This window comes from Malurus melanocephalus, unplaced genomic scaffold (genome assembly GCF_030028575.1).
Source record: "Malurus melanocephalus ecotype Western Australia unplaced genomic scaffold, MMel_1.1 scaffold_93, whole genome shotgun sequence".
Lineage (NCBI taxonomy): Eukaryota > Metazoa > Chordata > Aves > Passeriformes > Maluridae > Malurus > Malurus melanocephalus.
This window is the reverse complement of record NW_026623325.1, coordinates 605,032-619,527: the sequence shown is the minus strand read 5'-3', so window position 1 is coordinate 619,527 and position 14,496 is coordinate 605,032. Positions and strand designations below refer to the sequence as shown.

General features: G+C 40.2%; 1 protein-coding gene across 1 annotated transcript; it reads right to left on the bottom strand.

Annotated features, from left to right (window-relative positions):
• Positions 1-13,364, bottom strand: FDX1 (ferredoxin 1). Its single transcript, XM_057368476.1, has 4 exons — positions 13,064-13,364; positions 7,523-7,647; positions 4,620-4,749; positions 1-792 (listed from the first exon to the last, which is right to left on the bottom strand). Exons 1-4 carry the CDS (start codon positions 13,234-13,236, stop codon positions 678-680), a joined length of 543 nt encoding a protein of 180 aa, XP_057224459.1. The 5' UTR covers positions 13,237-13,364; the 3' UTR covers positions 1-677.
• Positions 13,365-14,496: the final 1,132 nt, after the last annotated feature.

Here is a 14,496-nt window from a genome sequence, read left to right as displayed (position 1 = left end):
TTTTTTTTTTTTTTTCCCAAGTCTATGCCCCATCTTATTTGGAAGGAGGGTGGCTAGTGGTGGGGTGCATGTTAATGGCTGTCTGGCATACAGCTGCCTGCTGGGTTAAACCATAACATRGCCCATAGATCTCATGGGTCTAGCAGTATTTCTGCAAGACATTTGCCACATCCCATTAAGATTCTAAAGTTTAGAAAATCCCTATCCTGAAAATCCACTATTTGCTGAGGAAGTATCATATACTGAAAATATGAATTAACTCTGAGCACATCATCTTTAATGGCAACACTTCAAAACGACCCCATGCAGCCCTTCAAGTTCTTTTCTCTTATGTGTCCAGGTCTGAAAGCTAGAAAGGCTCAGGGCTTCTTTTAGAAGACCTGTACAAATGATCCAGTTTTTGACTGTCATTAAATGTTTTGGCAGAATAATGTTATATGAAATCTGTAATACACTTGCTAATGTTTATAATCCAATGATTACTTATAAGAAGTATTATTGCATTTTAAGCGTAAAAATATAAGAGGTTCTATAAAGAAAATTAAAATAGCATTAATCTAATATTGATAGTCATATAAAATAACTCACAATTATGTAAGTTTCCATATATAATTACACATTTAAAAATAAGTTATAAAAATAATTAAGCTTCTTTAAAACCCCTAGGCTATTTTCTTTTAGGAGTTTTTACTCATATCYACTGATTGTCTAACATCAGCCACAGCTTCTGGTACTCGAACAGTCATATCATTCATTGATTTCTTCAAGCAGATTTGGCAGCCTAAACGTGATCTGTGGGGAAACAGGACATTGTTGTTAGTTACAGCCCACTAGCAATCCAACAGCAATTACCCCCTTAYGCCTCCAACACTCAGCCATCCCAAACACACCATGAACTAGGAACAGCCACTCTTGTGCAGGACCTTAATGAAGTGCAGGAGTGAACCACATGCATCAACAAGGATTTGTGTGGCAATAGTTGGGACAGCCAGAACAGAGGTCAGCACGTCGGAAAGTCCCACACTGAGTACTTCCCGCTCACAATGCAGAATATGGGTGACCCTTCCCTTTTCAGTGGGTCACTAACAGGTCAGTCCAGTGCACGGAGGGATGCTTGATCTCCCAAGGGACATCTGGCATCTCTGAAGAGATAAAGGCAATGAATCTGAATGAAAGCCTCAGAAAAAGCAAAGCCTAACTCCCCCATCCAGAGTTCAATGTTCTCAAACTAAAAAAAAAAAAACGAGATTGGGTTTAAGCCAGAAAAGTAAGAGTGAAAAGATAAAAGAAACATAGGAAGAAGAAGGAGAAAACACTCAAGACACCGGGAGGAGATACCATCCTTCATTTTTATACCTATCGTTCAGCTTGAAAGAATCAGATGCTGCACACAAGCAATTAAAATCAGAAGATTTAATACCACAAAAGAAAACTGCAAACATCACAAGCTGCTTTTATTGCTGAGATAGGTATTGAATTAAAGTTATCTCAGTATTTAAGTATAGAATACTRCAGACATCAGCAAGGATGGGCAATGTTCTGTAAAACCAGTCCCTGACAAGACGCTAGCTAGCTGACAGCYTGTTTCAAGAATATAAAGTCCCCACTCTTCTGTCTACCTCTCCATATGTACTTATCCGCATTTACCTCTTAATTCCAAATGTCAAAAGCACAAAATTCTAATGCATGTTTTCATWGCCAGGTGATGGTATTACCACAGCACTGTAAACAAACCTTACTCCTCACTGTGTTTTCCCAAGTTTCACAAGGATCCTCACACTAATTAAAACCTAGCACCGATCACTTTTACATCGTGCTGTTGATCACATACTCTTACCAGGCAGCCCAGTACTTCCATCTTGTTAAAAGATGCTTTTTTCTTTTAACCAATTACTTATCCTTTACAGGGCATTTGCTCTTATCCTGTTGCAATTCAAAATTTAGTAAAGGATTTCTAGACCTAAGTAAACTGCATGAACTGCAAGATCTTTCTTCATCTCAGGGACTTATATGAAGAATTCCCATATCTGCTTCACCCCTCTACATAAGCTCTGTTGAATTCTTTCCTTTCCATAGCAGGTAGTATAGAAAAGCAACAGCTTGCAGACTCATAACTGAAGTTATGAGTCCAGTATGGATTCAGAGTATTCTTCAGTTTCGAACCTCATTTTAAAATGTTGAATGTAATTCTAAAAGTTGGGTTGTCACCTTCTGATTCCTTTGGTGTGGAAGCAGTTTCAAATCTACAAATTAAGCCTTCCAGTCAGCAGCTCAAAAATGCCATATTGAATTCCTGTAGAGCTCCTGGRTGAATGCTGCCAAGCCATTACTCTTTGTTACCACTCAGTTTACTTATCTGTAGGAATACTACTTCTATGGATAGATCAAGTTGAAAGAAGATCACAGAATATGCCAGGACACTCACTGCAAAGAAACCTTCCAGTACACGAACAGCTGAAAAATCTGTAGAGATAACAGGATGCAAAGGAAGCTTTACTTTTACCTTATCTTTTTCTATTTTACATGCACCTTCTACAGCACCCATTGGCTCTGTATGTAGACAAAGTTTACTGTTTCTGATAGGTTAGAAACAAAAATATTTGTGTACTCTTTGCAAGCTGTTTATCAGCTTATTTTTTGCTTCAGTATTCTTACTTTAACTTGCCAGGATTCGCACTCCCCATCTTATTACTTTTAATAATCTCTACTGTTCTGCAACTAATCAAAACTATTTCATTTTAACCTTCCTAWTTAACCCTTCCTTTTAAAAAACATGAGCTTTCGTGGCACTTGCTGGCTGAAACTTTCCCAAATATAGAGTCATTGACAAGATGAAGCTGGTATGCTTATGCTGATGACAGAACATAGAAGTGCATCTCCATGGCACAAATTTCTATCAGCACAGAAGTCTGGGTAACCTGCAGCAAATACCAGCCACTCAGAGCTCTGCCTTTCATAAGGGTCATCCTCTCACATATGGAAGGTCCCTGGCCATTTGAAGAACGTATGATGCTAGAAAAACCTAACAGAGTACTAAACATCTTCCCAGGGTCTAAAACTTAATTTGGTGTGAAGAACTTAGAAAACAGAAACATTTAAGCAGATAACTCTGGCTTGCTACTGTTTTCAGAAAAATCTCCTTGCTTTAAACCTTTCATTAAAAGGTAGCCAAAGAAAAAGGGTTTTTATTAGACTTTATGCCTCCAGAACTATTTAGGAATAATTTTGGCGCTAAAAGTAACCAAAAAGTAACAGTTTATGAKGGTAAGTGGCAGGCTGATACTTTTCTTCAAAATTGAATGGCTTTCTGTGAGACAGGAAAAATGGACAAAACAAAAGAAACTACAAYACATTTCTCACAGCTTGACTTCCTTGCCTTTACAACCTCCCAYATATGTTCAGATCTGGCTGAAGTGAGAGTGTATTGTCATCATGTAGAAATGATGGATTCCCTTCACTGATATAAGGAGACAGACAAGTTAATTCAGAGTTCTTCTTTGCAGAGACATAAAAAAATCCATGCTATACAGACCAGTTATAAAGTCTCTGACATCACTGGAAAGATTCTCAAGAACTTCAACAAGCAGTTCCATTGAAACATGGAGGAAAGGCCTCATGAAATCTTGTAAGGAACAGCTGCCAACTGTTTACAGGGGAATGTTCTGTGATAAAGTGCTTGTGCACCAACAAGTACAACAGCCCAGCAGGAATGGATCAGTGATGAAGATGTGACACCCTAATTACAAGACATGTGATGGTCGGGGAGATGCAGAAAGAGGTTTACTGTAAAGTACCACGAATCCCAATCCCAGTACTTTAGAGTATCACTAGTCTAATCCCAATGCCTATCTGCAGTCAGAGCACATTTCAGGATCAGTTTCTCCCAAAAGGGAATCTGGTTTCTGTGCACAAAGAGTACTCTGATATGAGTCAAAGCATGAAAAGTTAAGTAACTGACATCTCTACACTGTCCTAGAGAAGGCTTGGAGGAAGGATCTTAGCAATGTACATAAATACCAGAAAGGTGGGAGAAGGTGGAGTCTCCATCCTTGGAGATAGTCAAAAGCTGTCTGGACATGGTGCTGGGCATCAGATCTAGGTGGTCCTGCGTGAGCAGGGGGGTTGGACCAGTTGACCTCAAGAGGTCTTCTCCAACCTCAACCCTTCTGTGATTCTGTGAAAAGAAGATCTGACCAAAACCTAAAATACTAACGTAAACACATTCATAAAACACATTAACTAGCTACACACTAACAAGGGACAGAAAACAGAAGGGAAGAGAAAGAAGAACAAGAAAATTCACACACGTGACAGCAGTGCAGACCTTTTGTGGAAAGAACTGGGCTTCCAGTTATGCTTTAGTTCCCACATTTCTGCACCAGAGCCCCCTGAAGACCAAGTTCTGGCAACTGACATTTTTCAGTTACAAAAACAATTCTGACATCTTTTTAATACAAATTCAGAGGAACAACATTTAAACTTGGCAGTCCCATTTGTGTAACAGAATGCAGCTATTCATTAAAAGCCAATTAAGGTGCTCCCAAGAATACYGGACTGCCCCATCCACAAACCCTTCTTTCCATTCTTCAGGGAAGTAGGGAAGTGTTATGTTGCCTTACGTTTCTGTGAGGCCATATGCCAGGTCCAGCATGTCCATCTCTTCATCAGTAATTGCATCTAGTTTCTCAAATATGTGGTCTTCAAATATTAAATGACAAGTTGAACAGGCTAGTGTTCCTTCACATGCACCTACAGAAAAAGTAAATCAAGATAATAGGAAATCCAAGTTTTAAATTGCAGCTGAATTTCAAAAGAAATCCTACATGTGCTGGTCTCATAGATGAAGTCTCTGCTGATTAGCAAAATTAATGTCCCATATATTCCCACATTCACGTACCTACTCTGYATTCAACTGTCAATAGTATTTCTACAGTTGCTATAGCATTAAGACTGACTTAAATGCTAAGCAATTAGTTAAAATACTTAACTAATTCCCTTTCCAGCATTTAAAGAAAGAAAAGCTTTCTACTACAAGAATGCAAAAGGAGACAATGCTGTCAATCAACACTATTTCATTTATTTCCCATGCTGATCCTTATCTCTCTCTTTCTCACAGTTTTGAGGTTTCCTCAAGGTCAACAGCAGACACCTGCTACACAAAAAAAAATCCTTAGAAGAACTGTGAGGAGGGATTTTATACTTATTTCTTCTCATTCAACAGAAGCCTAATTCACAGCAACAAAAGTAGTCAGGCTAGAAAGAGATAGCCTACACATATTACAAGGTGCTCCAGTAYAAGTCAAGGACCTCACAAGTTGCTGGGGTTGAGCAGCACAAGCACCAATTATATCTACCTCTACAGCAAYTAAGTCATCACAGCACAGCAAAAATTTGAACACTAACAAATTTGTCACTGTATTGCGCTGGCACCAAATTCCCCACATGGTTGAAGAAGAAATATGCAACTTCAAGAAGRAGGGAGAAAAGCTAAATAGTGTGAAGATTACGAACCCAGGCTCTGATTTAAATTGGTTAGGAAAGACACAGATAGCACATATTCACTTCTTTCCAGGGAGAGCACAACCAAGCACACTGTGACCACATCACCTTTGTACTCATAYGGAAATAAGGGAAGCAAGGTTGCATGTATAACCACTGCTACAAAAAGAAATAGTGRAATTCATCATCAGACTATGAGAACCACATAGAAAGCACCATGCTGCTACTGCATCAAAAGCATATATACAAAGTGAGCATGACACTGTACTAGAACATTTGATTTTTAAATTTTATCATGCCCTCAAATACACATGAAAAATCAGATTTTAATTAAAGTGCCAAACAGAAAACCTGTCTTATCAGCAGTTTAAGCATCCTCAATGTTGGGGAATTGAGGGAAGGAGTGAAAGAGGAAGGAAAAAATACTGAATAGTCTCTTTGAGCAGTCTTTCCACAACTGTAAAACTGGCAGTAACAAACAAACAAATTGAGAGCAGCTAAATAATGCAAAATACCTGTAACCCTTTATGAAGATATTTCWGTTATTATTAATGCACACAGGATGCCCCCTAGTGATAGAAAAAAAGGCAAGATTTACATTTTACTTTTCCCTCATTACTTYTTTCCTAAACACAGAACATACGTTTTTATTATATTATTTCTCTGTCCTAGTGTGATGTTTCATTAGCAAGTGGTTATTGAATCAGGACTAGCACTTGTTATAAGTACAGACTGTTACAGTATTCCAGGTTTTCAGTTTGGCTTCTTTTTATTGACAGCATTATTCTTGCCCATTYTACCACAATGTTTTAATACAGCTATTATTGACACAGAGAACATTTTGTTGATATTGACACAGAGAACATGTACTGTAGAATACAAGCAGACCAGCCATAAGCCTAAATGGGTCATTTAATAAGTGATGCAGAAAGCTAGCTGCATCACAAATTTTTAAGAGACAGTTTTTCTTCCTCGGATGTATGCAACTCTAGACATAAGAGTCGTCTCAGATATTAAGTATGAGATTTAAAATATTATCAAAGATTTTATTACTAGCAGTAACATTTATCTGCACCTAACTAAAACACACATCAAATTTCAAACTGTGCTACAATGCTCCACTTTCTTTTCACCAATTGCTTCATATTATGCATTTAGTCCTGAAAATTGTACTACCACTTCCTGCTTTACTTCTATTAATTTTTCAGCTCATGTTCATATAATACCTTCCCAAGGTAATTAATTGCCATTACCTAATATCTTTGAGCAATGTGGTCTAGTGATTGAGCAGTGTGGGCTAGTGGAAGATGCCCATGGCAGGGAGGTTTAGAAATAAACGATCTTCAAGGTTCCTTCCAACCCAAACCATTCTAGGATTTTAACTGTGGAAAGTGCAGAAGTTTGAAGAAATAGGGAGAAGCTCTAACTTCTCCGATTTTGATTTTAAACAGAACTCGTACCAAATTAGAATTTCACAAGGGCATTTACCCCACTTCTTTAATGAGAATTAAACTTCTTGCTCTTCCCTGTTAACTAACAGATTTGGTTGGTTTTTTTCACTTTCTTTCACTCCTCTACTACAGATATGGTGCTATAAAAAGCCTGATAATAAATTGAGACAGTATTGCTCTATAGAAGCAAYCAGACACTGTTACAAATACACCAGTTTTGTGCTGCCTCCAGAACAGAACCTTTCCAATCAGAAGAGATCTGCAGGTGGCAGGTTTCTAGACCCCACTTAGACAGCACGCTGTCCACATTCCCTTCTTCAATACTCAAGCCAAGATCATYCCAAGTATTTTTTTTTTAAATTTGAACCAAAATTTTCTATGCACCTGCAGGAGGAAAAAAAGGGAGGAAATCCAAATGAAGTACAGCTAAATTTTATATATACATATTCATTTACAGTTGGATTCMATGATCTTAAGGGTCTTTTCCAATCTAAATGACACTATAAATACTTATGCATGAAGAGGAACACAATTTCTAGACACTGAATGAAGTATTCAGTGAATCTACTTACCAAAACCATCTATGTCTAGATTATTGTCGACAACAACGTCCAGCAGTGAATCCCCAGGTTTTCCCTTGGCTGTTAGTTTGTCACCATCGCGGTTTATGAAATGAACTGTTATTTTATCTTCTGAGCTGAAAAAGAAAATTACATAATAGAATTAAAGAGTTCTAGAATTTTGTGGTGCTTTAGAATTCATTGAAAATTACCAAATTAATAATCACTATCAACTCTAAGAACAGAAAAACCGATGTTATTGGCTTTTAAAAGCTGTAACAGGTACAGGCATTTACTGCTGTACATTGAAAAAAAGACTGTGAAAGATTTTTTAGAAAACACCCTTGATGTATGTTTTGTCACTGCAGGCTATATTTTGCCTCTCACCAAAGAGAGTCAGTTTATTTCAGACACAATGTTTGCACTTTTAACAAATAAAAGAGCTTATTTTACAAGTTTCTCTCCCCACCTTTCTGTGAACTCTTGCTTTGGATTAATGTATTTTTCATTGTTCTCATCATTATAATTTAGGATAAATTCTAAACTTTCAAATTTTTACTTAGAATTTTAGATATTTTACTWTATTAGTTCCAAAATTTAATTCTTCTCCCAAAAATGGAAATATTACAAAAGCATTCTGCTGTTTTTAGACACAGATTATTTTAGGAATTCACCCTGTAAATATTAGTTCTAGTGAAATTCAATGTTTTTATATTGGTTTCAAAGAAAGAGGGCTTTGTATTTCTTTGCTTTACTTTTCAGATAATTGTTTATTTAAAAAAAAATCTTGCAGTCTGTATAAAAGCATCTTGAAACTAAAGCTTTTAACATGACAAAAAATTGATCCTTTTTCTTTCCATATTATTTATTTTACACCCAAATTAAAGGAAATATTTAAAGATGCTAGTAAAATACAGTATGTTTGATTTTAAACAGACTATTTTCTTTCCTASAGTAAGTGAACAAAACAAAAACTTATTGGATGGCAGTGAAGAAAACTGCCAAGAGATGACAGACAAATAGAATAACCAAAAAGCTAATGCGAAAAAATTACATTTCCCTGTGAAATCCATATGTAAGAACTGCTTGCTTCACATTACCTGTACTGTTCAAAACTGTAGGCCTTGAGTGATCTATATCACATAAAAAATATGAAAGCTTGAAAATCAAGTCACCCCCTGGAAAACTCTAAACTATAAATGTGAATATTAGAGCAAAACTTTGAAAGTGGCCATGCTGAAACATCAGTGAACAAATTATTTTTGTAACTGTCTGTAAAAGAATGTATTTTTAGCAATTTGAGTCCTGGCTTGTTATGAAACAATAACAAATGTTGTATGCTTGTTGTTGTACACTTTATATACTTGCATAACTCTTAAGTTCCATTGGCAGCAGCATGCTTCATGATGATTCATTATGGTGTCATGTTCAATTCTTTTCCTATCATCTYTCAGTCCACTCTCCAGAAATCAGCCACAAGCTACTATTAACTATTAGCTACTATTCATTTCAAAACTATAATTGATAATGGAGGGCTGACCTTGCTGACCTGCACAATGCAACTGAAGCCTGTACTATAACAAAATTCAGAAATCTTAAAGAAGTATCTTTACAAAATGTAATTAATGTAGTACAGTCACCTGTGGTACCCGAGGACAGTCAGCAAACCATTCTGTGGGGGTTTAAGAAGCCACTCTGCTTTTCATTTTTCTCCTCTGCTATGTAAACACCTCCCACAGCAGAACCAAGGAAACAAACACCCACTTAGACAAACTAGTACAAAATTCACCATCTTCTTTCGGAGTTTAAGACTGACAGGTTTAGACTGCATCTGGAAACGTACAGATCCACATTCTGAGAGCCTAAGTAAACCTCTGATAGTGTAATTTTAAACTGCTTCAAAAAGCCCTTCCAGAGCTCAAAGTACACTCTCCTTTGCTGAAATATTTATCTCAACATGTCACACGCAACCCTGACAGAAGACACAGTGCAACATGTACTTGCATTTCTGGGTATGCTCTGCCCAAGGTATAGACACAGCACATAYTAATTATTTATTCCAATATCCTAAACATACTCCTTTATTATAGGATGAGGCAATCACAACTACCATGGGCCAAACAGCAAGATGTCTGGCCACTCATTAGTTCCCTGAACTTTTGTGAAAGACAAGTAAATTCCCTCCCAGTTTTCAAAACACAGTTGAAACTGTATTCACCTATAGTTACACTTTAATCTGATAAAAYACTACAGTGTCACAAGAAGAACAGTCTTGCCCCTGCTCCTTTGTTCCTTGTTCCTCTGGTGCTCACACTGTCCTACAGTAAACTCGGTCTGGGAATGTACTGGCTGAAAGCCAAATTTCACAGGTCAATGACCCCACAGATGTCAGAACCAGCAAAGTCAGATCTGACCCTCAGATGAAACTGACACCACTTTAGAACTGTTGGGTTACTGCAACTTTATGCTGAAATGACACAATCTGGATCTCATGACCAGATCAAACCAACCCTTTTACAGTATAAAAATGTGACTTTGGGTGACCCCCACTCCAGATCACCCTGCCATCATCCTTACACCAACATTACCACAAGTCAAATACTTTTGCTAATCTGGCTGAAAATCAACCATAGAAACAAAGTAGACCCAGCTGGACCAGAAAGCAAAATTGACAGAAGTGCTACCACCCACAACAAAAACAAGGAAACAGCACTGGGATCCCCTTGTCAGTAGGGGCAATCTGATATCTGCTTCAGCCAGCTGGAGACCTGCACAGTGGCTGTGAGTGCCTCAGGGTGTGGGACACAGCAAGGGGACCAACTAAAGTATGACCACCAGGTCACTGACTTTTGTTAAAAACTGATGCAGTATCTGATTGACAACTGAAACTAAAGTGTATTTATTTGTGCAAAGTTAGATACAGCCTTCTTAAGTCTTTACTAGATCCAGTTTTCTGCTACTTCCACCTTCTATCACTCTTCACCTAAATTTTTTTTTAAAAAAAATCACTGTTTTTTTTAATGATGGTGAAAATATTTTCAAACGTGCATGTATATGATAATCAGACTAGTCAGACATTCAAAACACACACTGGGCCAATCTTTTCAATGACCAGGGGATACCATTAAAAAAAATTAAACCACACCTGCATGAAACACTATTTAGATTTTATAAATACCAAGTAACATGTATTTTGTCCACCCAGACATAACTAATCAAATACCAACATACTGTGAACTAGTCACAGGCAGTCAACAAGAAATGTGCCAGGGCTATTCAAGTATGAACAACCTCCGGATTATCAGGAAGAACACAATTTATTTTGTGTTATCTGCATGAAGAATAAATATTCTAATTCATGCTCAGATAAATGGTTTTCACCAGATGAAAAATACAATTAATTTCTTCATATGGTTGCTACAGTACTATCAGCATTTCTTATCAAGTTTGTCAAGGATACCCTAAATTAATCATACTGCAAAGGCACAGAGGAGCACCAGAGAACTGTAAATGGTGTTCACTGTCCCTCCCATGAAAATAGTAGTAAGTACTGCAAAAATCTCAACTACTGCTTCTCCCTTAAAAGCCTTGTCCTTTTGAATCTTCAGCTATTACTTCCAAGTTAACAAWCACTGCATACATTCCTCCAAACAAAACATAACTTTAGCCTGGTGTTGCACATAGTCAGATCAGCTTTGTTATTCTCAGATCTTTTAATAAATAACAAATCCAACAGCCCTAATTGCCTCAGGAATTCCATGAATTAAACTATTATACAGGCATCAATTAACAGAAGTTATAAATCTGAACTAATCTTTAAAGCATGCACTTACTATGCTGTGCATCAAAAACATTGCACAGCTAACCAGACTGGTATAAAAGAATTCTGAAATAACTACTGTTCACCATGACATTAAAAGGAAGGATAAGGGATTAAAAAGGAGCAGGAGGAAGGAGGAAATGGAAATGAAAACATAACACCTGATGCTCCACTGAAGCCCATGGAAACCTCTACTCACAGGAATTACCTCAGGTAATGTTTTGTATAGGGAGGGCTTCATCCTCTAGACACAAATACAGCTAATATTACACACATAAACAAGGATGTATCTTTCTACTGGATGATTATATAAAGGTAAGGAACTGGGTCTCAAATATGATATCCAGAGAAAGAAACTTACACATAAATGAAGAAAACAATAATATACAAAAATTTTCCTTTTCTCCCAACTCACTCGGACAGGCTATGAATAACATTGGAARTACTTGTTTGTATAAACTGTGACTCTGGAACCTCAAAATCTACTGATTACCAGCAGGATGTCTCAGAGAAAAGATCTGCCTAACAACTTACCCATCTGATAGTAGTCCTAGGCTAGAAAAGTTAGTTTGTCTCTCCATATTAACAGCATCTGCTGAGACAAAGTCAAAGAACATCTACAGGAGAGTTTAAAAGCAACCTATTGAGACAGTTTTGATGCCGAGGGCACTATCCCAACCCTCGAGACACAGGTTACACCCTGGGGCTGGGCTGCTYATTGTGTGTCCTTTCCAAGTCAAGGAAATGCCTCTGGCTACCAAGTTTATCAGGCTTTTAAAACTTCTGTATTTTAAATACTGAAAGTTAGCTGTAGACTATKACCTATCTTTGAATATGCAAACTACAAGCCAGACGGCCATGTATAAACAGTCTATGACTACATGTAATAAGCTGCAAAATTACAGTTGTGGACCAYGGAATATTAAATGCCCACAAACATAATGAAACACCTACTCATACATACTGGTGAGGAGAGGAGGAGCTCTGCACATTTCGATCAGGTCACAGAATCAATCAGGTTCGAAAAGACCTCTGAGATCATCGAGTCCAACCTATTACCAAACATGACAACTAGACCACGGCACTTAAGTGTCACATTCAACCTTTCCTTAAAGAAAGATGCACAAATGCTCTTCAATACAGAAAAAACTATACCAAAGGCAGAAGAGATTTTAGGTATTGGGGTCTCTCTGATATATATTGCACTTTTATTTTACCACAAGCCTGACCAGACTTTGACAAAAAAAAAAAACTAAACAGAAAAAAGAAAAAGTGCTACAGCGCAGAAAAACCCTCAAATTTAATAAGGTCATAACCTCTTAGTAAAGTAGTCTGAGCATCAGGAACCCTGGCTTGGCGATCCGTAACGGTACAAGCCATTCAAAGTGTTCCGGGTCACACCGACCCTGAGCTTCACCCGTGCCGGGGGCCGGTGCTGCACCCGAGCCGCGGCGCTGGCACAGCCCTATGGGGCACATCTTGGTGGAACGGTCCCCCTGGAGCTCCTCGGTGTCACCGCGGGACAGCGACAGCAGGAGCGGCGAGGGGCGGAGGGGCYCGGGACCCGCCAGAGGCACCGCGGGAAGGTCACCCCGCGCCAGCCCGGCCCGTCTCACAGGCAGCCGCTGGCCCCGGCTGCCCCCAGCGCCGAGGCCCGGGCAAATTCCGGCTCCTCCGGGCCGCCGAGCCAGGGAGCCCGCCAGGCAGCTCACGGCTGGCTGCGAACCCCTTACCTGAGCACCGCCCGGGCAGACAGGCTGAGCGGCCGCGCTGCGCTCCCGGCAGCACTGCCGCAGCCTGGCCTCGGCCCGGCTGCCGGCGAGGTGGAGGAAAAGAGCCAGCGGCGGGAGGAAGCGGCGGCGGCCCGGAGCAGCCGCGCCGGCCCCGGTGCGGCCATGGCAGCCATGTCGGCGGGACGGGCGGCTGGGGGAGGCGGCGGCACCGGGGCGGGGGCAAAGTCCCGCCGCTTACGCCTACGGCGCGAGCGGCAGCGATTCTCGCAGCCGTTTACGCAGCGCGCGGCCCACCCCCGGCAGCGTGACCGCGGGGTTACGCAAAGTGCGCGGTCGCGCGCGGAGGGGCGGGGCGCTACGGCAGCGGCGCGGGGCGGGGCGGGGCGGGTGCGGCGCGAGGGGCGGGCTCCGCGCTGCCCTGAGGCAGTTCCGCACCGCGCCGCCCTGCTGATCGCAGCCAAATCCTCTTCATCCTGAAAAGCGGCCTCACGGAGTCCAACATGGGCCCGCTCCCTGCCCTGCTGGGTCCTCGAGGGATTTCTTGTCACAGCAAGGACTCGGCGCTGACACGCGGTGGAGGCGTCACCCAAAGAAGCGTCACTACATCCCAAATGCCCCTTTGGGAGGCCTGGTCCCTAGGGGGAGTGGGCTCCAGGCTGGATGGGCGGTCTATGTGACCTGGAACCCCCTTGAAATAACTTATAATAATGTGGCTCTCCCAGGGAAGTGGAGCTGGCAGCGGGCGAGTCTGAGCCGTCCGCCTATGCTGTCCAGGCAGGACCAGAGAGAAATTCCCAGTTCCTCATTATAATTTCTTAAAACAGACGATCCAGMCTCTAAAACAAGGGCATCAGCAAATGGACACTAGTGCTGCTTTCAGAGGGTCTAGCCGGCCGTGAACATTCATGGTGAACGGCTCGAGTACCAGAATGTGCCACAGGAAATTTTGAAACTTCCGGAGCAATCACAGACTGCATGTGCAGGCTTTGCTAGTTTTGATCAGATGGTTATGTAGATACGCTTCATTCTACCACAACCAGACTGGAGAGTTCTWAGTGAATAAGGAAGAAATGTAGCATTTTCTTTGAAATAATTCTTTCAAATGGGAATGGAAATAAATGGGAAAAAAATGAGGAGGGAATGTTGTTTACCTCTGATACATTTGAGGTTAGTAAGATTATTCCCGATGCCTTATAATTTTGTTGCAACAGAATAAGATTGAATGGGTAGATAACATGATACTATGTAACTTGAACTGATGTGTTTTCTTTAAGGAGAAGAGTAGGTTCTGGTGGAAATTGTCAAGATCCTCCAAACTGTCCATAAACCAAGTGATCCATAAACCATGCTGATATAATTTTATTTGGGTTTCACTCTTCTGCAATACAAGAAAATGTGGCAGTGAATAATGCAGTTTCTTTCAATGCTGTCAC